Raw genomic sequence first — 27,208 nt, 5'->3', positions numbered from 1 at the left:
AATATGAGACCATCGGCTCCACTAGCCACCACCTCTCCTGGTTCGTCAGCCACCACCCACCACCTTGCATGCCCTGGTACTGTAGCCACTGTCTTGTCACGAGTCCTCTACGCCCGGCTGCCCATCTCCACCCCTCCTACTGGTCTGAATGAATGTTTCTTCTTTAACTCCTTGGTTGTTGAACTTCCATACAATTCAGTTTTCTGGCTGTTCTGGTTATTTTTTGTTTTTAAATCTGTTATTGTTCTTTTTTTGAGGGGGTTATGCGAGGAGGCAGAGTATATCTATCTATGCCTTCATCTTTGCTGGGAATCCCATCACTAGTCCCTTTTAAGCTTCTGCTCAGAACAACTGAGTCCAAGTAAGTCCATGTGCGGGCCCTTTAAGAGGAACACCTGGTAGTCCAGTAGCCTCTGTCTCCCTCAGCCACAGTCCCTGCTGGTTTTTATGGCCTGAAGTTCTGGGGACTTCCCTTCCTGGCACGGGAACCCTGGGCTGGGGGCCTGGTGTGGGGTTGAGACCCCTCGCTTCTCAGGGGTACCTCTGCAGCCGAGATATCCCTCCTGATTTTTATCTTCCACATGTGAGTTTGGGATCATTCTGAGACGTTGCGCCTCCTACCTGCCTCACTGTGGCTTCATTAAATCCTTAGTTGTGGGACTTCTGTTCAGCTAAACTTCAGGTGACTCTCAATGATGGCTGTTCTATAGTTGTAATTTTGAAATGGTTGTGGAAGGATACAAGTTTTGTGTTTACCTGTGCTGCCATCTTGACCAGGAGCCTAATCAGAATTATTCCTCAATTTATATTAGCTGTAAAAGCACTTTAAATGAATAATTTATGATCCTCCATTACAAAAGCACAATCTTCAAAATAAATAAGCATACATTTTCAGAATGTTGAAAACATAGCAACCAAATCTTCAATCATGAGTTTGCTGTAGGAAAATACTCTAAGATACTTTTCTTCACAGGAGCAGAAGCTTTCTGGGCAAACTGGCCTTAAAAATGTTGAAAAAACTGCTTAACATTTGTTTTTACTTCTTGCCATTTCTTTAGAAATTCTAATAGCAAAAGGTTTTAGTCTTTAGGGTGCTAATGCAGATAATCATTAGTGCAATTTCTTTGTATTTTTGAGGTAATACCATGGTATTTCAGCAGCAGCTGTTGTGATAAACAGTAATGATTAAGTACTTTTCCAAAGATATTCACTATTATTATAAAATTAAATAAAACCTATGAAAGGCAACAGCCAAGAAAGGCCACAGGATACTTTATAAAAGCAAGCTTCTCCTTTTTAAATGGAATGTTGTTCCAGTTCTGGCATTCTGGAATGTTCTGTTCACAACATGAGCAATTGCACCATATTAGGGCACATCTTTCCTCCGTGGAGCTTGAAAAGAATAACAAGGGTTCACAAGTTAAATTCTGACTGTGCATGTCTGAAAAAGTTTGATTCCCTGTGAAGACACGTTTGATGCAGAGGGTTTGTGAACCGTGTTTGACATCCTCCACGGGCCCTGCGGCCTGAACTGAGCTGAAGATCTGTCCACTCCTTGGGGAAACTTGGCTGCCCTGGGCACCTGCCTGAGGAGACGCTGTTCTCCAAGTCTGCTCTGCCACCTAGTGGTCGCCTCTGGTCTTGCCTTCACCAGACGGTAATTCATTTAAAACATTGAATCCCGTAATGAATTATGTGCAAAGGCAGGTACTCTTAGCAAAGAAGGCAGTTCAAAGAGAGACCCAATACAAGTCCCTTTGATGCATACTGGATTCTGAGTAGAGAAGAAGCACTAATAATTGATCTTAGCATGGTTACAAACTGCAAAGATATTTTTCTCCTTGGTCTCCATTATTAAAATAATTATAACAGAGGTATAGTGGTATTAATTTAGGCTTCTATAAAAAAGGAACTTACACTTTGTCAATTGGTTCAAGAGTTTTAACAATTTACAACTCCCAATAATTATTCAGGAAGGGCCTCCTAGGATGGTTTACAGGAAATAAAATGAGTGTGTCTCTTTGGAATTTATTACGGAAAAGAAGGTCTGACATTGATATTGGCCTTTAGGTGTTGTTACGCACTGTCGCATGTGCTTTAGCATTGTATATTCACACACATTTTTAAATTTAAAAAGTTATCTATATACACACATATATTTTACATATTTATAATCCCAGAAAATTTTATTACATAACTAGGGGAAAGGGAGTACATTTTTCATAACTATTTTTTACTTTCCCCTAAACTTAGTACTCTCAAATCATGTTTTCACATTTTCTGTTTCACTTTCTGATTTTAAATATTAATAAAACATGTCAAACTGTTTGCTGCAGTGGCCTTCAAGCATTGCTGACCATGATTATACACTGCTACATGCACGAGTGTGTGTGTGTGTCTTAAAAGTTTTGTGAAACAGAATTATTATTATTATGTGGTATAAGTTCCTATATGTCCTATTCAAGTCTATTTCTTTTCTTTTCTATTTCTGTATTGACCCAATAATGGGCTTCCACTTACATTTTGAATAGTTTAAAGGATCAATTCTGTATGTGCTCTTCAGTGCAATGTAGGGAGTATACACTCAGAGTCAAAATCAAGAACAAACCTGTATGTATGCATGAGGAAAGGCAAGGTCTTCTTCCCAGAACCCAGGAGTGCTCTCAGAAACGCCATGCCCCATACCAGCAGGAGCATGTGGGGTTTGTCCTCCTTGCGTAAGGCATGGAGCCCGGAGCACTTCACTACCACCGCCATGAATGTCCGACCAACCCCACGGGCCCCAACTTGCACCAGAAGGAATGAGAACCTCCTTTAGATCTTAGAGAGGAACCAGATGCAGACACTGCCCCATTCTGTTTCTACCTGACATCCCCAGTTCCCAGGAAGCTGCGTTCTTCCTGGGACTATTTATAAAAAGCAAAGATCAGAAGGCTTACAGGAGTGTCTGTTGCCACCACCTGTTTTTTTCTGAGCATTAAAAAGCAAGTCTTCCTTTAGGTCTCTGCACCAGTAAAAGTCAATTCAGTGCCTACAGAATATGAACTCCGTTGACTCAACATACTAACTCCACAGTACAAAGACTACTGAGTCAAGATGAGGAAAAGAGCCTTGAGCATAGAAATGATATCATCTTCTCAGAAAAATCTCCTTAAACAGAAGGCTTTTGGCCTAGGTTTATCATTATTTTATTTGGGTCTCACCTAGAACTCTTGATTTTTAGGAAGTTACATATCATTTATTAAACTATAGCTAAACACTAGAAAGGCATTGGTGACTTTCATGTCGAAGTTTTTAGATATTCTTTAACGAAGACCTTATGACCTTCTATCAGTTTCTTCTGATGTCACACAGTGCACCAAGAACTTGATTGTTGAGCCTTCTGAGCTCAAGGATACTTTCAGTGTCATAAATCTGGCATGGGGAGTGGGGACCAGGTACAGGTACCTGAGTGAAAGTCTGGGGAGAAAGGGATCCTATGTCTTAGCCATCTGTTGACACTCTCTTGCTTAATAAAACTGGGCACAGCCTTGCTGCTGGTAAAATGCATCTCCCTGGGCTGTGGAGAAAAGGCTGAGTGCTGGGTAGAGGCATTGAGGTGCCCCCAAGGAACAAAGGGGAGAAAGTCCCCTGAGGCCATGGAGAGAAAACCCAACCATGACAGAGAACTGGGGTTGCCAGGAATCAGATAGTGTGTTGGGCATTGACTTATATATAATCTTTTCAACACATCGATATTCAGAACAGGATAGTTTCATTTTATATAACAGATATCTGTATAACAAGTTACTTAGCAATTTACAACAACACCCGTTTTTATTTTCAAAGTTCTGAATGGTGGCTGGGTTCCCTGCAAGGTCTCGCCAAGCTGAAACCCAGGGGTCAGCCTGAGCGAGCCCCTCTCTGGAGGCGACAGTGAGGAAGAATCTACTTCTAAGTGTGTGTAGGTTTTCTAAGCATCTGCCAGAGTGACCCAGTAACCACAGCAGTGGCCACCTCTAGGCACCAGAAGAGAAGGCCATGACTGAGGCACAGATACCCTTTCATCTTGCATCACCAATCCTGCCAGACTCATTTCATTCTATGACCATCTCCTCATCTAGAACCAGCATCAGGATAATGGTTGGGATTCCAAGTCCTTCCTGGCAACCATCGCCAATACCTTCCCCTTTGAACTCTCTTCCCCACATCCCTCTGGCCTGAGATAGCCATTTATTTTGGTTTGTGTTTGTTTATTTGTTTTTTCTCACTAGGAACATTAAAGATTAAGGTAAAGTTCTCTTTGTCAATGCCACTCAACACTAAATATCTCCCCTGTTTGAAGCATTACTGCTAGTACATAATTTGTATACATCTGTCTATCTTTTTATAATTTCAAATATATACAATTTACATACTATATAGTTGTATGCTTTAGTTAACTAAGTCATATCACATTGTACTCATCACCTCACACTTGTTTTTCTTACTCAACAATGCATTATTGTAACTTTCTGTGTTATACCATATATAAATAAGTTCATTATGGCTGCTGTCATAGTATTCTCCTTCGTGTCTCACCAGATTTTTAACATCTATTTCCAAACAATTGGTCTTTCAGCTTTCCTAATTTTTGTCATGACCACAAGTGCTCCAGCAAACTTCTGTATGCATATCTTTTTGTGTACATATGTATCCAAAAGTTTCTGGGGACAGATGCCTAGAAATTAAATTGCTGGCTCATGGTGTTGTTGACACTCTGAACCACATCTTTACAGTATTTGTATCAGTATATTTAGTCTCAGTGGAGTGAGGGGGATTTTTTATTTGTCTAGTGTTTAAGCCAGCGCACCATATTTGTTGCCTAAAGACCTTATCTCTAAAGCTGTCTCTGTCAGAGAATTTAAAGTCTAGTTTAAAAAGCAGAGATTGAGCATGGCCTGATGTCTTTCTCCCAGTGTCTCTGCAGTGACAACCCAAATCTGAGGGCATGAGAATTTGGAATTGGTGTAAGGAAGGCAGCACATCAATTAGTACTGTACTCTAAGCTGTTATTATCTCACCACTCCATAATGTTGTTTCTTCTCCCCTCCCCCTTCTCCCCCTTCTCCCTCCCCCTCCCTCTCCCCCATCCCCCCCTCTTCCCCTCCCTCTCCCCTTCCCCTCCCTCTTCCCTTCCCTCTCCCTCTCCTCTCCTGCTCCCTCTCCTTCTCCTTCTCCTTCTTTTCTTCTGCTTCGATTGACTGGGGTGTTATTGTTCCATCCCTGTGCCTGGGTCACAAAGGAGCCCTGGCTCTGACTATGAGGTTTATTTATTTTTATTTTTTTTCTTGTTGACACCATTACAAGTGTCCTCCTTATCCCTTCAGTGTCCCCCTCCACTCAGCCCCAGCCAGCCCCCTTGGCCTTCACCACTCAAAGAGTAGGCAGTGGCATTCCAGATTGTTTCTTGGTTTGTATTGTAGTAAGGCCGCTTAACATGAGCCTTCCCTTCCTAACAAAAACTTAAGTGTACACTATAGTATTGTCTGCTATAGGCCTGATGCCATGCAGCTCTCACTCATCTTGCATCATGCTATGCCCATTGAACAGGTACCCCTTGTTTTCCTCTCCTACCACCCCACCCCAGCCCCTGGCTACCACTAACCTGCTCTCTGCTGCTGTGAGTTCTACTTCCGAAACCACCTGAAAGTGAATAATTTGTCCTTCTGTGATTTCACTTGTATAATGTCTCCAGGGTTCATCCACGTTGTTGTATATTGCAGTATTTCCTTCTCCTTTTTAAGGCTTAATAGTATTCTATTGTGTGTACATGCCATATTGTCCTTATCCATTTATCTAGATATCCATTAACATCCATAGATATTTAGTTTGTTTCCATATTTTGTCTACTGTGAATCATGCTACAGTGAACATGGAAATGCTAATATTTCTTTGAAATGCTGATTTCATTACTTTTAGATAAATATTCAGAAGTGGGATTATTAGATCATATGGTAGTTCTACAATATATTTTTTGAGGACCCTACAATTTTTTTCATAGTGACTGTACCATTTTGCATTCCTACTAACAGTTTACAAAGCTTCTAATTTCTTCACATCCTTGCCAACATATGTTGTCTTTTGATATTTATTTTTTATAATAGCCATCCTAAGAGGTGTGAGATGATATCTTATTTTGGTTTTGATTTGCACTGCCCTTATAATTAGTGACATTGAACATCTTATATACCTATATGCCATTGGTATGTTTTCTTTGAGAAATGTCTTTTCAACTCCTTTGCCTATTTGTTAAAGTGGTTATAAATTCCTTTGCTATCAAATTGTGTTTATCATATATTATGTAAATTAATTCTTAATCAGATATATATTGTTTGCAAATATTTTCTCCCTTTGATAAACCACCTTTTCAGTTGGCTGATTATTTCATTGTTGTGGAGAAGCTTTCCACTGTGATGTAGTCTCATGTACCTATTTTTGCTTTTGTTACCTGTGCTATTGGTACCATATCCATTAAATCACTGCCAAGACCAATGTCATGAAGCTGATTTCCTATGTTTTTTTTAGAAGTTTTATAGTTTCATGTCTTATATTTTTAAGTCTTAAATCCACACAGAGTAGAATTTTTTGTATGGTATAACATAGAGATTTTATCTCATTCTATTGCATACAGATATTCAGTTTTTCGAACATATTTGTTGAAGATACTACCCTTTCCCCATTGTGCATTCTGGGCACTCCTGTCAAAGATCAGTTATTCTGGGCTTTCTGTTCAGTTACACTGGTCTGTATGTCTGTCTTTAGACCAGTGCCATACTCTTTTAATTACCATAGCCTTGTAACGTATTGTGAAATCAAGAGGTATAATGTTCCAGATTTATTTTTTTTCTCGAGATTGTTTTGGCTACTTGGGGTTCTTTGTGATTTTATGTAGGGAATCTAGTTTTATAGGTGAGGAAATATAGTCTCAGAGAAGTCAGGTAACCTGCCAAGTATAAACTCCTCTGCCAACCTAGATATCAAATGCAAATCAGTCAGGCTTTTAACTATGTTCTGCTACTTTCCAATGAAAAGTTATTAGTGAAGACAAGAAAACTGTTGCTGTAGTGTCAAATGAATGCTTATGATTTCTTAGACATTTCTCTCCCCAGAGCTATAAGTCATTATGGGTTTTAGTAATGTGTTGGGCTCATAATACCCTTTTCCTATCAAAATGGCTTTCTTTTCCTCAATGACATGTTTATCTACTGGATTCATATCCTCTTTGTTTTCACATATGAAAATATTAGAAGAAAACTCAAGTGTGGTCATCTGTACTGAGTGCATACTTATGAAATATTAACTTATTAGTTATTGTCTTTTGGAGATTATATAACATAGACTAGCAAGTAACTACAGGAAATTCTCCTTTAATGGTTCTTTTCTAACACTAAAGACTTTGCTCAGTTTATATCTATATCTATTGTATGATGGACAAGGTCCAGAACATTTTAAAATAAGAAAAACACATATCTTAAACTTTTAAAGGGTATTAGATTTTGAACTAATGTTGAATTATAAGAAGAACAATAGCCACTGGCAGATATGCCAACATATTCAGATCAAAGACCACTTGTGTGGCAGCTCACGAGTCACAAGTCTTGTGAGTCATGATAATGAGTCAAGAAGCCTTTAGTCTCCAGGCTCACCAGAAAAAGTATTGAATGAATGCAATTTATAGATCTAGTCCTACTTGTAGGTATCTTTCTTTAATTCTGGTTTCTTTGATATTCTGTATTCCAACAAAGCATGGTCGGACTGGAATATTAAAAGGTTTATGGTGCTCTCCAGATTCATGGGATAAAATGAACTAAAGAGAATTAATTTTAGCCTTATTTCCAAAATTCTTACTTATATTCTTCATTAAGATCAGTCAACTGAGCAAATTAAGTTGTTATTGAATTTGTACAAACAAAATGGGATTATCTGCAGGGAACAATTTCACATTGCCTAAAAAATGTTGTGCTTTTCAATATTATCTTATTCATGTCCCATTTCTCACTGAGGGGTTAAGTGCATGGACAGCAGGGTCCTGAATTACTGAATCTAATGACTCCAGTCATAGTGACCTGAAGTTAGTCATGGCACAATAAGAGGTATTGATGTTGATGATGACAGTTATGTTAATCAGACCCCTTTCAGTTGCAGGTGAAAATAACCTATCTCAGGTAGCCAGGCAACAAAGGAAATGTTGGCTCATATAAGTGGCAAGGTCAAGGAGGAGGACTTAACTTGAGGAGTGTCTGGATCCAGGTCTGGGAGGGCATCATGTTCATGCTGCCTCTATTCCTCTCATTTCCTGCCATCTCTCTCCATCACATATTTTTTCTCTATTGTTCCACCTCTCAGATTGTCCATGTGAATATAAACAGGGTCATCAATACCTAGGAGTCCCCAATAACAGAGAATTGCTCTCCCTCTTTCCTGCATCCATGTCCCTTCCCCAAATCTACTCTTACTGCGCCTCTCTCAGTGAACTGTAGGCCCTTTGCTGAGGTAAAGGAGTCCAGACCATGTGATTGATGGCCATTCCCAAGTACATACTGCGGACGGCAGCCTAATTCCCAAAGAATGGCTGATGGAAAGACAAATAACAGACATTCACTGCATGGTGTTGACAAGAAGAAAACAACAACAACAAAAAAAAAAAACAAAAAAAGAAGACAGAGGTATCATCACACAAAACAGAGTACTAGCTTTACTGGTCATTATATTTATGTCTAAAAAATTAGAATGACATAAATGACAAAAATGTGTCTGCAGACCATGATACATTCCATGGGACATGAGAGCAGAGACTTAGAAACTGTTTTATCTCATTCTTAAAAGGCATTTTAGATTCAGAGCTCAAGGGGGCTAGATGAGGAGGGGAAGTGAGAGGAAAAGAGGAATATAAAATGGGCTGTATCAAAACTCAGGCAGTGGTCAAGGAAAGTTAGCTATTATGTCCAAGAAGCTGTGGAGTGGAAATATGTTAGGAATACAGGATTTGGCAAAAGTAGGTTTACAGTTGTAGCACAACTAAATAATACAATAAGAATAAATACAAATATAATAGTAAACTCTGTGTTTTGTGTCCTCACAATGATAAACCAAATTTTGCCAACCTCTGTGTAAAGGGTTTTCGGAGAGCACATTAAAAAGTAACAAGGGCCTGGTGCAGCAAAAAGAGAAATATGTGCATAAGGATGATAGTAAATATTCACTACTGTTACTTATTATGTCACTGAACTGAGGTCTGAGCCTCCTGACAAGCACTCCATGTGAAATCATTGTTCAATAAGAAGAAGAATAAAATAATAATGGAAGATGTAACACTTACATAGCACATGATATATACTGGCTCTGGTCTAAGAACCTTATATGTATTAAAACATTTTGATGAGAAACAATTAAATTCTAGGTTGGAATTATCAACAATTTATTCTATAGCATGTGCTATTCCAATTTTATAATGAGAAAATGGGACTCAGAGAGTTTAAATTATACCTAAGACCCCACGGGTAGGAAGTGGTTAAATGGAGCTTGAATCTATATTTTTCAGATTCTGAAGCCTTCCTGCTATACCCTTAGACCTCTCCCAAAGGCCCTGTGTGACTCTGACCACACCCCTTGCAGTCCGTTGATGGACACATTTGACACACTGTGTCTAAAGCCTTGATGCAGGTCTCTGGCCACTTGCATGTGTGTGCATGTTTTGTGTAAGAGTCTATAGCCAAACACCATTTTCACCAAGAGCCTAAACATAGCCTAAGTGATCTTAGTAAATTTTTGCTATGCTTATCAAACATTGAATTCATAGAATGACACTTTTTGAGAAATGATTTAGTGAATAAAGTCCATAGAAGTTAGTGATGTGAGGATTTCTGGACCAGTTGTGTCCTGGAATTACAACCCTGGAGGTCCCCAGAAGGTAGAGCAAGTTCCACCCAAGGCTTTCCATGACACCATGGGGGCCTTGCTGTTGATGCATTAATTGTAATGATTCTTAGTTATTTATACATGTTGGTAACAATGTGTGAAAGAACTAATAACAGTTTTGCAACTATTTCTATGCAAGTGTATGTGAGTGTGGTATTAAAATATTTTATCATTGCTTATGTTAAGTTATCTATATACTAAAGGACTCTGATCAAGAAGACAGAGTAGGTAAATGCTGTGCACTCCTCCTTCCATGACCACAACAAAATTACAACTAAATTATACAAAGAAGCCCTTGAGAACCACCTGAAGACTAGCTGATCAGAAGGACTACAAATAAGGACATAAAGAAAAAGCCATGATAGACTGATAGGGGCTGAGATATGGAATGTACATGCCTCACCCCCATGGTGCATCAGTTAAAAATTGGTAGGGATATCTCAGTGGTGGAACTCCCCCTAAGGAACAGGGGTCCCCAGTGCAAGGAAGAAAAGTCCCCATAACAACTGGCTGTAAGAGCCAGCAGGGATTGTCTGAGTGTGGTGGATATTTGCTGGGAACCTAGGTGCTGCATGTCCTAAAGGGTCTACCATTAGACTCACTCACTCACTCACTCACAAAGTAACTTGCTCTGCCTCCAGAACAGAGGCAGCAGCTCATAAAGTGCCAGGGGCATACTGGGAGAAACTGAACTGACCAGCTTTAGAGCAAGGGCTGGAGGGGCATCTCTCTCCTGGGGATGGAAGTGCTGGCAGGTGTCTTTGCTCCTTTGTTGAGTCCTCCTCCTACATAGCTGGCAGGCACAGGAAGGTGCCAAACCTGAGCTCTCCTTTAACCTGGCTAACACAGTTTACCCATCCCTGGTAATATCCTGACCCTATCTTGCCTAACACACAAACCTGGCTCAAGCTGATTCCAGTAGCTTTTCCACACAAGCAGCCTGGCTCAGCTTGTGCTGAGGACTTTCCTAAAATTTCTCAAAGATCCACAAACCCAAAACAAGCAGAGGATGGCCTCACCATTCCCTGTACTAAGGATCCCAAAGCCCAAGACAAGTGATAACTAGTCTCAGCTTCTATTATAGGTCTCGTCAGGAGGCCCCAAGGCCGGCAAAAGCTGTATCTAGTATTAGCTTGGAAAGTAATTTCAACTAAATTGCCACAAACCTGTTCCAAGTGGAGGCTGGCCTCAGATCATGTTCCCCAAGAGAGTCTCAGGCCCAACACAAGTGGCAAGCAGTCTCAGGTCACAGCATAGCCAAATGTCATCAAACACAGCACAACTGCAGATCACGTTTTACCTCCTACCAGGCAGCCCCAAAAGAGACACAAATGTGGTTGCACTTGGCCTACACCAGAAGCTCTTCTAATTGGCTCCAGAGCCATCACACCTATTAGCTAGCTTCAGACCACATCAGAGCACTGCCCAATCACTTTCACAAACACACCAGAAGGGCAGACTCAGCTGGCAACAGAACCCTACTAAAGTGACTCATTCTTTTGGGTCAGCCTACACACAACTTGTCAGCTGTAGTCATGGCCAGCCCTCAAAACTAGTCAGCCTGAAGGTTAGTGTTACCTACTGATAGGCCAACAGCAACCAAGGCCTAACAACAGGAGATCACACACAAGGGACATACATAGAGCACACATCTTAAGTGACTAGGAAGACTATACCACTGAGCCCTACAGGACTCCTACTAATAAGAGCACTCTACCAAGGCTGAGAACATGCTAGTTGTGCCTAATACATAAAAAAAAACAAAACAGAACAAAACATAGGGAGTCAGTCAAAATGAGGAGATAAATGACCATGTCCTAAATGAAAGAACAGGACAAACTTCAGAAAAGGAAATAAATAAAATGGAGACAAGCAACCTACCAGATGTAGATGTCAAAACACTAGTTATAAGGATGCTCAATGAACTTAGGAGAAGAGTAAAAGAACTTAGTGAGAATTTCAAAAAAGAGATGGAATCCATAAAACAGTACCAGTCAGAAATAATGAATAACATAACTGAAACTAAAAATACATTATTGGTAATCAACAACAGATTAGATGAAGCAGAGGACAGCATCAGGGATTTGATAGAAAAATTAACAGAAAACAGCAAATTAGAACAGCAAAAAATTAGATAAATATTGTTTAAGGGGCCTTTGGGACAATATGAAGCATTCTAATAGTTGTGTCATAGGGGTACCAAAAGGAGGAAAGAGAGCAAAAGATTGAAAATCTAGCTGAAGAAGTAATGAGTGAAAATTTTTTAACCTGATAAGGAAAGACATAGAATTTCAAGAAGTGCAGAGAGTTGCAAACATCACAAACCCAAAGGGGCTCACACCAAGATACATCATAATAAAATGGCAAAGGTTGAAAACAAAGAGAGAATTTTAAAAGTAGCAAAAGAAGCTGTTAATTACTTATAAAGGAGCTCCCAAAAGACTGTCAAATGATTTCTCAACAAGAACTTCTCAAGCTAGAAGGGACTAGCACAAAATATTCAAAGTGATATAAAATAAAGACCTACAACAAAGATTACCTTACCTAGCAAGGCTATCATTTAGATTTGAAGGAGAGATAGAGTTTCCAAAACAAGAAAAAGCTAAAGGAGTTCATCACCACTAAATGAGTCCCTTCTAATTAAGGGAACTTCTTTAATTAGAAAATAAAAATAAAAATATGAATAAAAAACATAGGAAAATATTGTCACTGACAAAAGCAAACAGTTTGTAAACAGTAAATCAACCAACTTTAAGTTTAGTACAAAGGTTAAAATGTGAAAGTGGGCATTCCAAGTGTGGTTATAACAATAAATTAAGGGACACACACACACATAAAAGAAGTAATAACTAATGAATTAAACATAAACATGGAAGCAGGTAGTGTTTAGAATATGCTCAAACTTAAAAGACAATAAATTCCAAATAAAGTGGTATAAACATTGCTTGAAATATAGGAAGCACATGATAACCACAAACCAAAAGCCAATAAGAGATATAAAAGAAACACTAAGAAATAAATGCAAACACAGCACTATAGTAAGTCATTAACATATAAGAGAGCAAGAGAATAAGAAAGGAAGAGAGAAGGGCTTCAAAATCAATGAGAAAACAATTAATAAAATGGTAATAACTACATGCTTATTAATAATTACTTTAAATGTAAATGTACTAAATTATCCAGTCAAAAAACATAGGTTGGCTGAATGGATTAAAACACAAGACCTGTACATATGTCACCTATGAGAGATTCATTTCCAATCAAAAGACATACACAGACTGAAAGTGAATGGACGGAAAAATATATTTCATGTAAATGAGAATAAAAGAAGTTGTAGTAGCAATACTTATATCACATAAAATAAACTTTAAAACAAGAACTGTAATAAGAGAAAAAGAAGGATATTGTATAATGATAAACATCAATCTAACAAAAGAATATAACTTTTATAACCATCTATATACCCAATGTAGACACACCTAATTATGTGAAGATAATATCAATGGGTATAAAAGGAGTGATTAACAGTATTCCAGTAATAGTTGGGGCTTTAACACCACATTGAAAATCAACGTGGATATAGTGGCCTTAACTGACACCTTACACTAGATGATTTAATTGATATTTTTGGACATTTCACCCCAAAACAGAATATTCATTTTTTTTCAAGTGCATATGGAACATTTTTCAGCATAGACCATATGTTAGGCTACAAAACAAGTCTCAGTAAATTTCAGAAGATTGAAATCATATAAAGTATCCCCTATGATTATAGTGGTATGACATTAGAAATCAATTAAAAGTAAGCTAAAAGAATACAAATACATAGAGATCAAATAACATGGTAGTAAAAAAATGAATAGTTTAAAAGTGAGACCAAGAAATAAATCAAAATACCTCAAGTGCTGACCAGTGTTGCTCAGTTGGTTAGGTATCATCCCGCAAAGTGAAAGTTTGCCATTTCAGTTCCCAGTCAGGACACAAGCCTGAGTTATGGGTTCAGTCACTAGTTGGGTGCATAAAGAGACAACCAATTAATGTTTCTTTCTGACTTCAGTGTTTCTCTTCCTCTATTTCTTTCCCTCTCTCTAAAAATAAATAAATAAATATTTAAAAATGCTCCAAAACAAATAAAACATAAATTATACAAACAAAATATATGAGACCTAGCTCAAGAAGTTCTATTCTAAGAGGGAAACTCTAGCAATATAGGCATGCCTCACGAAAAAAACAAAAGAATCTCAAATAAGCAATCTAATCTTATACCTAAAGGAACTAGAAAAAGAACAACAAATGCCATGATGAATAGGAGAAGGAAAATAATACAGATCAGAATGAAAATAAGCAAAATAGAGCCTTAGAAATACAGGAATCAATGAAAACAAGAGCTAGTTCTTTTAAAAGATAAACAAAATATACCTTTAGCCAGACTTATCAAGAAAAAGAGAATGAGTACCCAAATAAATAAAATCAGAAATGAAAAAAATGAAGTGACATCGAGCACTGCAGAAACACAAAGGATTATAGGGAAATACTGTGAATAATTATATGCCAAGAAATTGGACAACCTAGAAGAAATGGATAACTTCCTAGAAACATACAAGGGGGGACCCCCCCAAAAAAAAACAATTATCTTCAGGAGGGAAGTCCCCTTATAGTACAGGCTTCCCCGACATGATGAGTATTCTAGGAACCCATCCGTATCAGTGTACCAGCTGGCATTGTTATGAGAGGTTGAATTTGACCTCACTGCATTTTTTTGAGGACTCTTTCAATGCATGTGCCCACTTCATGATGGGTGATTTATGAGCATACCTGCCCATACCACGCTGAGTATTCAGCAGTTTCTGACAAAAAAATGGCATGACTCCCATGCCTCACTCTCTCTATTCACCCAATCTCACCCCGAGAAACTTTTCTTTTCCCCAGGTGAATAAAGTCCTCAAGGAAAATGTTTTTGCCAACGTAGAAGAGGTGACACAAAAAATGGCAGAAGCACTAAAAGGCATCCAAATTGATGAATTCAAAAACTGTTTTGAGCAGTGGAAAAAAATGTCTTGATAGGTGTATTGCATCAAGCAGGGAGTGCTTTGAAAGTGACTGAAGTTTAAATATGTAAGAATAAATACAGAATTTTTTATAAATAAATTCTGTTTTTTGGGGAATCATCCCTTTTACAGTCCTCCAAGGCTAAATTAGAAGAAACAGATAATCTGAAAAGACTAATAACTGCTGACAAAATTGAATCTGTAATTGGAAAACTCTCCCCAAACAAAAGTTTTAGACTGGATGGCTTTACAGGTGAATCTTACAAAACATTCAAGGAAGAATTAATACCCATCCTCAAATATTAAAAAAAAAAATTGAAGAGAAGAAAAGGCTCCTCTACTTATGAGGCCTACATTACTGATACAAAAACCAAAGACATTCCAAAAACTTACAGGCCAATATCTCTGATCAACATAGATACAAAAATTATCAAGAAAATATTAGCAAATCAAACTTAGAAATACATTAATAAGATCATATACCATGAGCAAGTGGGATTTAGTCCTGAGATGCAAAGTTGTTCATTATCCACAAATCAATTAACATGATACACCACTTACACAAAATGAAAAAGGACTCCCAGCCAATATGGAGGCATAGGTAGATGCACTTTGACTTCTTGCACAACCAAAAGAAGGACAACAACAAATTTAAAAACAAAAAATAACCAGAAAATTGAACTGTATGAAAGTCTGACAACCACAGAAGACTTCCAAACAGTATGGAAGTCTTTAACCATGGAGTTAAAGAAGAAACATTCATGCAGACCAGTAGGAGGGGTGGTGATGGGCAGCCAGGGCAAAGAGGACACCTGGCAAGGTGGGGGCTGGCAGAGTGGGTGGTCCCACATTTGCATGTGGGTAAAGTGGGAGGAACAACTAGGGATCGAGACAGACTGCACCACCCTGGGTTCCAGCAGGAGGAAATAAAGCCTCAAAACTTCTGAATGAAAAAAAACCTGTGGGGGTTGAGGTGGCAGGAGAAACTCCCAGCCTCACAGGAGAGTTCATTGGAAAGACCCACAGGGTCCTAGAACATACACAAACACACCCACCCATGAATCAGCACCAGAAGGGCCCAGTTTGCTTGTGGGTAGCAGAGGAAGTGATTGAAAGCTGTCAGAGAGCATAAGAGGCATTGTTTCTTCTCTGACTTCTCCCCCACTAGCAGTGCCACAATGCAGCAATGTGGGTTACCCTGCTCTGGTGAATAGCTAAGGCTCCACCCTTCACTACCTAACAGGTATGCCAAGACCAAAAAATATGGCCCAAAAGAAAGAGATCAAAGTTCCAGAAAAAATAAAATTAAGTGATGAAGAGACAGCCAACCTATCAGATGCACAGTTCAAAATACTGGTAATCAGGATGCTCACAGAAATGGTTGAGTATGATGGCAAATTAAAGGAAAAAGTGAAGGCTATGCAAAGTGAAATAAAGAAAAATATACAGGGAACCAATAATGAAGGGAAAGAGATTGGGACTCAAATCAATGATTTGGAGCAGGAGGAAGAAATAAACATTGAACCACAACAGAATGAAGATACAAGGATTCAAAAAAATGAAGAGAGGCTTAAGAACATCTGGGACCACTTTAAACATTCCAACATCCAAATCAGATGGGTTCCAGAAGGAGAAGAGGAAGAGCAAGAAATTGAGACTTATTTGGAAAAAAAAATAATGAAGGAGAACTTTCCTAATCTGGCAAAGGAAATAGATTTCCAGGAAATCCAGGAAGCTCAGAGTGTCCCAAATAAGTTGGAACCAAGGAAGCACACACAAAAGCACATCATAATTACATTACCCAAGATTAAAGAGGAGAGAATCTTAAAAGCAGCAAGAGAAAAGGAGAGTTTACCTACAAAGGAGTTCCCATAAGACTCTCAGCTGATTTTTCAAAACCAACCTTGCAGGCAAGAAGGGGCTGGAAAGAAGTATTCAAAATCATGAAAGGCAAGGACCTACATTTGAGATTACTGTATCCAGCAAAGATATCAGTTAGAATGGAAAGACAGATAAAGTGCTTCCCAGATAAGGTCAAGCTAAAGGAGTTCATCATCACCAATGCGTTATTGTATGAAATGTTACAGAGACTTATCTAAGAAAAAGATAAAAAATACAAACAGTGAAATGACAACAAACTCATGATTATCAACATCCGAACCTAAAAAAACAAACAAAAAAATGAAAAACACAAATGAACTAAGCAAACACTAGAACAGGAATAGATTCACAGAAATAGAAATCACTTGGAGCATTATCAGTGGGGAGGGGGAGAGGGGAAATGGGGCAAAGGTACAGGGAATAAGCAGCATCAATGGCAGGTACAAAATAGACAGGCAGAAGTTAAGAATAGTATGGGAAATGGAGAAGCCAAAGAACTTATATGTATGGCCCATGGACATGAACTAAGGTAGGGGAATGATGGTGAGAAGGGAGAGGGAGGTAGAGGGTGGAGTGCAATAAAGGGGAGAAAAAAATGGGACAACTCTAATAAAATAATCAGTAATGTATATTAAAAATTGAATATAAAAATAAATACCCAAAAGCAATAAACATTTAGGATTTCAGTTTAAAAAGTGAAAAATAAAAATCATATAATCATATCAATAGATGCAGATAAAAGCCTTTGACAAAATTTAACATTTATGATAAAAACTCTCAGCAAAGTGAGAAAAGAGGGAACATACTTTAATAAATATGCTAGAAGGAATTTACAGTAGGTTAGATGAAACAGAAGATCAAATCCACAATTTGGAAGATAAGATAGTGGAAAACAATCAGAACAACAAAAAGCAAAAATGAGGATGTTTTGAAGGTCCTCTGGAACAAGCACAACAACATCCACATTATGGGGTACCAGAAGGAGAAGACTGAGAGCAAGGGATTCAAAAACTATATGAAGAAATAATGACAGAAAATTTCCCTACCCTGGTGAAGGGGGAAAAAAAAAAAAAACACGCACAAGTTCAGGAAGTGCAGATAGTTCCAAACAAGATGCACCAAAAAATCCCACAGCAAGGCACATCATCATTAAAATGCAAAAGGTTAAAGACAAAGAGAGACTCTTAAAAGCACCAAGAGAAAAGCAATTAGTTATCTACTAGAAAGCTCCAATAAGATTGTCAGCAGATTTCTCAACAGAAACTTTCCAGGCCGGAATGGATTGGCAAGAAACATTCAAAGCGATGCAAAGCAAGGACATACAACGTAGACTACTCTACCCAGCAAGGCTATAATTTAAAATTCAATAAAAAATTAAGAGCTTTCCAAACAAGAAAAAGCTATAGGAGTTCATAAAAAACAAATCAGTATTACAAGAAATGTTAAAGGGTCCTTTTTAAGAAAAAAAGAGAGAAAAGAGAGAGGAACATAAATATAAATAATAAAATGTAAAAAAATACATAACTGTCAGTAATCACTTTAAATGTAAATGGATTAAATGTTCCAAGTTAAAGACTTAGAGTCACTAAATTGATAAGAAAACAAGACCCAAAGATATGCTGTCTACAAGAGACACAGTTCAAATCAAAAGACGCCCACAGACTGATATAAAAGAGATAGAAAAAGATATTTGAAACAAATGGAAACAAAATAAAGCTCATATAGAAATACTTATATAGGACAAAATAGACCTTAAAATACAGACTATATAATAAGAGACAAAGAAGGACATTACATAATGATAACAGGATCAATCCAACAAGAGTAATTAATCTTTGTAAACATTTCTGCACCCAACATGGGAACACCTAAACATATGGAGAAAGCATTAATGGACATAAAAGGAGTGATTACAGGCATAGTAGGGGACTTTAACACCCCATTGACACCAATGTGTAGATCTCCCAGACAAATTGAACAAGGAAACAAGGTCCTTAAATAACGAATGAGAATTTTTTTAAAGATTTTATTTATTTATTTTTAGAGAGGGAAGGGAGGGAGAAAGAGAGAGAAACATCAATGTGCAGTTGCTGGGGGTCATGGGCTGCAACTCAGGCATGTGCCCTGACTAGGAATCGAACCTGTGACACTTTGATTCACAGCCCATGCTCAATCCACTGAGCTATGCCAGCCAGGATGATATTAGAATTTAATTGATATTTTCAGAGCATTTTTTCCCAAAGCCACAGAATACACATTACTTTCAAGTGCACAAGAAATATTTTCTAGGATAGACCACATCATAAGCCGCAAAAATATGTTTTAATACATTTAAGAAAATTGAAATCATATCAAGGATCTTCTTTCACCACAATGGTGTGAAACCAGAAAGTAATTACCAAAAAAAAAAATCCCCTGATAAACATGCAAATACAAGGAGGATAAAAAATGTTACTGAACAATTAATGGGTTAATAATGAGATCAAAGAAAAAAAATAAAAAGATACCTTGAGACAAATGAAAATAACAGCACGATCCAATGAGACAGATGAAAAGGAAAACACAATCCAAATTCTGTGGGACAAGTAAAAGCAGTCCCTAAGAGCCAAATTCATAACATTGCAGATCTACCTCAAGAAACAAGATACATCTCAAATAAACAATTTAAATTTACACCTACAGAAACTATAAAGAGAACAACAACTAAGTCCAAAGTGAGTGGGAGGAAATAATAAGGATTAGAGTAGAAATAAACAAAATATGGTTTAAAAAATAATTCAAGTAATCAGTAAAAATGAGTTTTGGTTCTTTGAAATAATAAACAAGAGTAATTAACCTTTAATTAGACTCATCAAGAAAAAGAGAGAGGATCCAAATAAAATCAGAAATGAAAGAAAAGTAAGAATGGACTTTATTGATCTTAATAATATTTTTTCTGATATATCTCTGGTCAAGGGAAACAAAAGAAAAATGTACAAATTAAACTACACTAAAAATTTAAAAAATGCACAGCAAAGGAACCATTAAAAAAGACAGTCTAATGAGTGGGAAAAGGTATTCACCAATGATACATCCAATAAATGGTCAATATCCAAAATTTATTAAAAACTCATATAACTCAATACCAAAAAACCCACTCCAATTAAAAAGTGGGCAGAGGATCTGAACAGACACTTTTCCAAAGGTGACATACTGATGTCCAGTAGACATGTGAAAAGATGCTCAGTTTCATTAATCATTACAAAAGTGCAAATTAAATTCACAATGAGATGTCACCTCCCACCTGTCAGAATAGCTATCACCAATAAATTAACAAACAATGGGTGCTGGTGAGATTGTGGATAAAAGTAAACCCTCATGCATGGTTGGCAGGAATGCAAGTTTGTGCAGCCACTGTGAAAAACACTATGGAGATTCCTCAAAAATTAGAAATTGAACTGCCTTGTAACCTGATAATTCTACTTCTGGGTATATACTTTGAAAGAATGTATACACCCTGATGTTCATTGCAGCATTATTCACAATAGCCAAGACATAAAAATAACTTAAGTGTCCATCAATAGTTATATGTCTAATCACTATGTTGTACACCTGAAACTAATATAATATGGTATGTCAACTGTAATTGAAAAACAAAAAGATTCTAAAAATATTTCTATAGATTAAAAATATCCAAACTGGTTTCATCAATGCAGAACAATCTGGTAAAGTTTCTTCATGTTATCAAGCATAAGATTGCTGCCTTGTATACTGTTAGCATGCATTACAAGGAATCAACTTATTCTATCTGTGGTTTAAAGAGATAATATAATGTGATGTAATTCACACATGTTTTTCCCATTACTCCTGGATGATGTTCCTCATCCCAACGAAGCTTAAATGGCTCTGTGGTCTTAAATCCTAAAGCATATGATAGGTAAATGCTGTGGGTTAGGAGGATAAAATGCAAATGGATATGTTTCACATATCAAGTGGTATAATGATATACCAGTGCTGGCTTAGTATCATATAAGCATCAAATATTTTCTCTCTCTTTAAAATAAGAGAAAGAAGGTTTTGTCTGATAACAGCGTTTTGTGGAAGTATATGTGGTATATTTTTAGAAATATGGAAAATATGGGTAAGCACATTGAATGAACCAATCTCTGCCTCTCCTAGACTCCTCACCTTTAAAGTAAGAGAATGAATTTGATGTTTTAACCTCTCTGAGAAGCAGCATCCTATAATAGGTCTTCTGTGTCTTTTAAAGTATGCAATGCAAAGAATAAGTCAAACAAAGGCAGAACATTTTCTAACTCTTTTTTCTCTCTTTTCTCTCCAGACTATGTCAAAGAGTCACAATGACCTTGCACAATAACAATACAACTTCGTCTTTGTTTCCAAACATCAGCTCTTTCTGGATACCTGGCTCCCCAGATTCAGGGCTGCCCCCAGGAACAGGCACTTATTTTGGCAGTCACAACAATTCTCGAGCAGCTGGGAATTTCTCTGTTTCAAATGGCACCATCAGTGACCCTCTGGGAGGTCATACCATCTGGCAGGTGGTCTTCATTGCATTCTTAACAGGTATCCTGGCCCTGGTGACCATCATTGGCAATATCTTAGTGATAGTGGCATTTAAAGTCAACAAGCAACTGAAGACAGTCAATAACTACTTCCTCTTAAGCCTTGCCTGTGCTGATCTGATTATTGGGGTCATTTCAATGAATCTGTTTACTACCTACATTATCATGAATCGATGGGCTTTAGGGAACTTGGCCTGTGACCTCTGGCTCTCCATTGACTATGTGGCTAGCAATGCATCAGTTATGAATCTTCTGGTGATTAGCTTTGACAGGTACTTTTCCATTACAAGGCCACTCACATACAGGGCTAAACGAACAACAAAAAGAGCTGGTGTGATGATAGGCCTGGCTTGGGTCATCTCCTTTGTCCTTTGGGCTCCTGCCATCTTGTTCTGGCAGTACTTTGTTGGGAAGAGAACTGTGCCCCCAGGGGAGTGCTTCATTCAGTTCCTTAGTGAGCCCACCATTACCTTTGGCACAGCCATTGCCGCCTTTTATATGCCTGTCACCATTATGACAATTTTATACTGGAGGATCTATAAGGAAACTGAAAAACGTACCAAAGAGCTTGCCGGGCTACAAGCCTCTGGGACAGAAGCAGAGGCAGAAAACTTTGTCCAACCCACAGGCAGTTCTCGAAGTTGCAGCAGCTATGAGCTTCAACAGCAAAGCATCAAACGCTCAGCCAGGAGAAAGTACGGTTGCTGCAACTTCTGGTTCCCAACCAAGAGCTGGAAGCCCAGTGCTGAGCACATAGACCAAGACCACAGCAGCAGTGACAGCTGGAACAACAATGATGCTGCTGCCTCCCTGGAAAACTCTGCGTCCTCTGATGAGGAAGACATTGGCTCAGAGACAAGAGCCATCTACTCCATTGTGCTCAAGCTTCCAGGTCACAGCACCATCCTCAACTCCACCAAATTACCCTCATCTGATAACCTGCAGGTGCCCAATGAAGAGCTTGGGTCAGTAGACTTGGAGAAAAAGGCCAGCAAACTGCAGGCCCAGAGGAGCATGGATGATGGAGGCAGTTTTCAAAAAAGCTTCTCCAAGCTCCCCATCCAGTTAGAGTCAGCCGTGGACTCAGCCAAGACTTCTGACATCAACTCCTCGGTGGGTAAGACCACGGCCACTCTACCTCTGTCCTTCAAGGAAGCCACCCTGGCCAAGAGGTTTGCTCTGAAGACCAGAAGTCAGATCACTAAGCGAAAACGGATGTCACTCATCAAGGAGAAGAAAGCAGCCCAGACCCTCAGCGCCATCTTGCTTGCCTTCATCATCACCTGGACCCCCTACAATATTATGGTTCTGGTGAACACCTTTTGTGACAGCTGTATACCCAAAACCTATTGGAATCTGGGCTACTGGCTTTGCTACATCAACAGCACCGTGAACCCCGTGTGCTATGCCCTGTGTAACAAAACATTCAGAACCACTTTCAAGATGTTGCTGCTATGCCAATGTGACAAAAGGAAGAGGCGCAAACAGCAGTACCAGCAAAGACAGTCAGTGATTTTTCACAAGCGCGTGCCTGAGCAGGACTTGTAGAATGAGGTTTTGTCAATAGCAGTGACCAAATGCACACATCAACCCACAAACCTTAGCAGGGAGTCAGGAGGAATGGGTGATTTCTGGTGATAAAAATGTTCCTATCAGTCAGATGAGAAAGAAGCTGCCTGTTTACTGAACCATTGGATAAAAGGTCCCATTTTGATATAAAAAGTCAAATAGCAATTCAGCAATTCAGCAAAAAAAAAAACAAAACATATTACTGAATATAAAGAAATTTATTCTGAAATAGACTTTAAGTGTTTTTTCTTAAAGGGGAAAATTATTTCATAGCAATTATACACCAAAATTGATCTGCATAGTTCTTTTAATTTCATTTAGTTCAGGAATTTCAGATAAGCATTACTAGCTGCCCTAGATGCCACGTTTTTTACAAGGATCCCAAAAGTGCTGATTCAGATTTTTCTTCAGAACAGGTCAGACTAGTGAATTGGCAGTTCTGAAGTTATTTCATACATTGCTAAGCTGAACGTTCTTGTCCCAATAGAACTTTCTGTCTTCTCTTTGGCGTGTTGTTATACTCTATTTGCGGACTTGATTCTTACTTCTGCAAAGTACTGTTTGGTGCAGTCCAAGTTTTGTACAAATAAAAATCTGTAAGTATATATGTGTGTGTGAGCTCCACCTACACACACACACACACACACACACACACACACACACAATGTATAATATAATGGGAATCACTTAACTGACAAATTATTCCTACAATATAGGCTTTCAGTACTTTGGTAACTGAAGTTCTCTAGGATCCTAACACAACATAAAAGTGAAATAAAACCTGTGTGGTGTTTTCAAAACCAGGGATGTTTTAGACAAACCATCCTGGGAATACTCAGTGGAAAGCAGCCCTGCCTTTCGGCAGGTCTGGGCAGAGTGGACCCCCTTGTGATCAAGGTCAGGCACCATGGCTTGACCAGACTCTGAGAGTAAACTATCATTTTGTTGATATCCTCAACAGAGCTAAATCAAATTGGGCCCTCTGAGCTCAAAAAATAAACCATGTCCGCATGTGTGAATTTGATCGTTCATTTTTGAATGTGTCCAAAGAAAACTTCTGCTACCTAAACTGCTTACAACTCAATAGTAGTGTCATGTTTAAAAGTCATACACAGCAATCCATATAGCAAAGCAAAAAGACATTGTGAGGGGTGACGAAGAAGAACCTGGCGTTTAATTTCTTGCTACCTGGCATCTTCTAAATGAAAAACTTACATCTCTGTTATTTAGCTCTGGCCAGTGCTTCCTGATCTTTATCTTGTGACTTTCACCTAGTAGGTGGAGCTTAGGAAGCTGCATGTCCTCTGAAGAAAGAATCACAGTTTGAAAAGTTATGCTTCAAATTGACTTTTTAAAAGTTTTTTAAAAATTATTTTATCTTGTTCTCCGAATTGACCAAAATGTTAAATGTTCTATTTGGGGGAGGGGAGGGATGCTGCTCTTAGTGTCATTTTTTTGCTGCTATAATTGTTGGGGGTCCCTTCTTTTCCTTTAACTGGGGTTGTGTGGGGGAGGGGGGAGGGGGTGGGGTGGCTGAGGAGCAATCTTACCTTGTACAGGGCCTCCATGATGGCCAGAGTCAGGGTAGAAGCTGCTTTTGTATTCAGTGTGAGCTGGTGTTTACAGATGACTTTGACAACAGTGGACCTGTGCTCAGTGGTGTCTGTGTTTCTAAACTATTTAATTTTGTGTTATGTTTATACAAAGAAATATTTATGCATACTTCACCAAGTGTCTATTTAATGTTGATAAATATTACTCTTCAGTCTTCTGCCATGATACCTTGAAAGTGATTCTTCAAGGTCCACTAGACCAATGAGAAGGGTACACTCAGCTTTCACGTGGCTAAGAAGAAAAATGTCATTCTGTGGGCATCAACAAGTACCTAACTCTTTCTAGGTAATAAAAATTCAACTGTAACTTCAACATAAATGGTTAAAACCACTCTTTAGTTCAACTTGATGAAGACTGAACAAAGCACTCTCCACCATTGTGTTTGAAATCATATGGCAAGGGGAAAAAAAGCAAATTGGTGTAATTGAATGATTCTATTTGGCCCACATTTAACCAAAGAACAAGAAAAACTAGAAACTCTTTTCTAATTGTATAGACTGTAATGTTACCCACTTGTGCAATGTCTAGTGAGCAATTGCATCTATATTTAATTACTCAAGTTGGCCTGACGCTAATAAATGTGTGAATGCTGATTCAAGTCTCCCCGTACTTCAGTAATTTTCATTATTTTCAAAGCTCTGAAACTGCCTCCATGTCAAAGGGCTGTTTCTTGTATTAAAAACAAGGTCAATAAATAGAGAGAATTAAATTTAAGAAATGGAGAAACCCTGAGCTTTGGAAGAACTGCAAAGGTTAATAACAATTCTTAACCATGATTATCTCCTGATCCTTGACCTTTTATGAGGCTAAAAATGGCAGAGAAGATTCAAATCCAAGACTTCATTTCTTCTTTTCTGTTACCGGTTTAATCAGATAATTGTTTTCACATTTCCTGTGGATAAAAGTTGATTTAAAATACTTATTGGCTGTGCTTATAGAAAGGTATGTCCAACTTTTAGATCAATTACAGAAAAAGGAAAATAAGAAAAACCCATTACTTTGCATATGGACAATTTAGAAGTAAAATTAAAGATGTAGTTTTTGTAACCAGACATAGCTTCCCCTGCATTTCTCCAGCGGCTGTCATCAGAAAAGATATGCAGCATTTACATTCTCAAATGGGAAATCACACTATTTTATTCCACATGAATCAAGTTTGAAAATCTTTCATGATAATTTATTTTATTTAAAAGAGCAAAATAATCACACCTAAAATAAACTACACGTGCACATGACCACCCCTCTCAACACACACACACACACACACACACACACACACACACACCTCCATTCTCCCAGTCTGTGTTCCCCGGGTTTTGTCAAATGGACTAGAGAAGTGAGCCCTCTGGGCCTCTACTTCCCTTGGCTCTTCTCTTCTTTCCACCACCTGCCTACGGTCTCTGTGCTAGTTCTGTAAATGACCCTGAATCACTCTTGTCTTAAATCCAGTCTTGACTCTCTATGTTCCATTTAGGTTCACTCTTTCATGTAAAATAGTTATGGAATGTGACAGGAAAAACAAACAAGAAAGCATAAGCATTAGAAGCTGCAGAGGCTAAAGATCTGGAAGGCAGATCCACCTTCCTCGACAATAGTCCTGTGATGCAAATGGCCAAGTTCATTGCTCTGGGGGCTGAGAACCGTTTGTGTACTAATTGTGAAAAGTAGAAGGGAAGAGCTCTGATGCCATAGGGGCTGCATCAGGATGGATGAAGGAAGCCAAGGCTCAGGCCCAGGAAGAAGCATGATGTAGACAATAGTGATACAGATAAGGAGCCTGTGGATCATCTTCAGTGTCCTGAATGTATATGGACACAGATGATTCTCATATGGGACATAACACTGTGAAATTGGGCAGTCCACCACAGCAGCTTCAGAGGACAGCAACACAAGAAAGCACTGAACTTAGAAGGAGGAACCCTGTGTTCTTTGCCCAGTTCAGTCATCTATAGTTATATGACCTCTGTCACACATGTTATCTTCTTTTAAAATCTCTGGTTTGTCTTCTTATGCCTAAATTGAGCAACAACACTAAAGCATCTCCAATTTTCCCTCTTGTAGTAAAGAGGTCAAAATTGAGGCATGATGTTAAATAAGCAACTGCAGTGATGAGTATGTAATGGTATCTCTGGTGAAAACTTGAAATTTTCTCATTTCATCCAGCCATGTGTCAGTTAACAATGAAGTTTCATTCTGGAAAATATGTCATTCAGAGATTTAATTACTATGTGAGCATCACAGAGGCACTTATTCACACCCAGATGGGACAGCCAACTGCACACTTGGACTGCATACAACCTGTTGCTCCTGGGCTGCAAGACTGTGCAGCTGCTACTGTGCTGATTGTTGCATCCAGCAAACTCAAGAATGAATATTGGAGACTTTCAGGGTACCAAAGATGTTTCTTTATTGGCCAAGTTTAACCTGCGCAGGGGCGAACTCTCCAAACGTGCCAGAGGCACACGGCTATTAGGAGCCACAACTGAGAGCCGCGCCCAGCGCTTACAACTACGTCCCTTATATATGGGCAGGTAAGCAAGCGTTATACAGAAGCAGACGTGGCAGTTAGTAATTCAGCTACAAAGACCGCGC

The 27,208-nt window shown here is 38.5% G+C and overlaps 1 protein-coding gene across 4 annotated transcripts in view; it reads left to right on the top strand.

Moving 5' to 3' along the window:
• Positions 1–24,477, top strand: part of CHRM3 (cholinergic receptor muscarinic 3) — a 458,960-nt gene extending 434,483 nt beyond the window's left edge. For all 4 annotated transcript variants that reach the window (XM_045816546.1, XM_045816556.1, XM_045816537.1 and 1 more), the window contains one exon: positions 21,190–24,477. In XM_045816546.1, the coding sequence (XP_045672502.1) occupies positions 21,190–22,981 (1,792 nt within the window). In that variant the 3' untranslated portion in view covers positions 22,982–24,477. The remainder of the gene's footprint in view (positions 1–21,189) is intronic.
• Positions 24,478–27,208: the final 2,731 nt, after the last annotated feature.

Source organism: Phyllostomus hastatus, unplaced genomic scaffold (genome assembly GCF_019186645.2).
Source record: "Phyllostomus hastatus isolate PE091 unplaced genomic scaffold, TTU_PhHast_1.1 phas_contig_148, whole genome shotgun sequence".
Classification (NCBI taxonomy): domain Eukaryota; kingdom Metazoa; phylum Chordata; class Mammalia; order Chiroptera; family Phyllostomidae; genus Phyllostomus; species Phyllostomus hastatus.
Note: the sequence above shows the minus strand (reverse complement) of the source record. Positions and strands in the feature narration are given on the sequence as shown.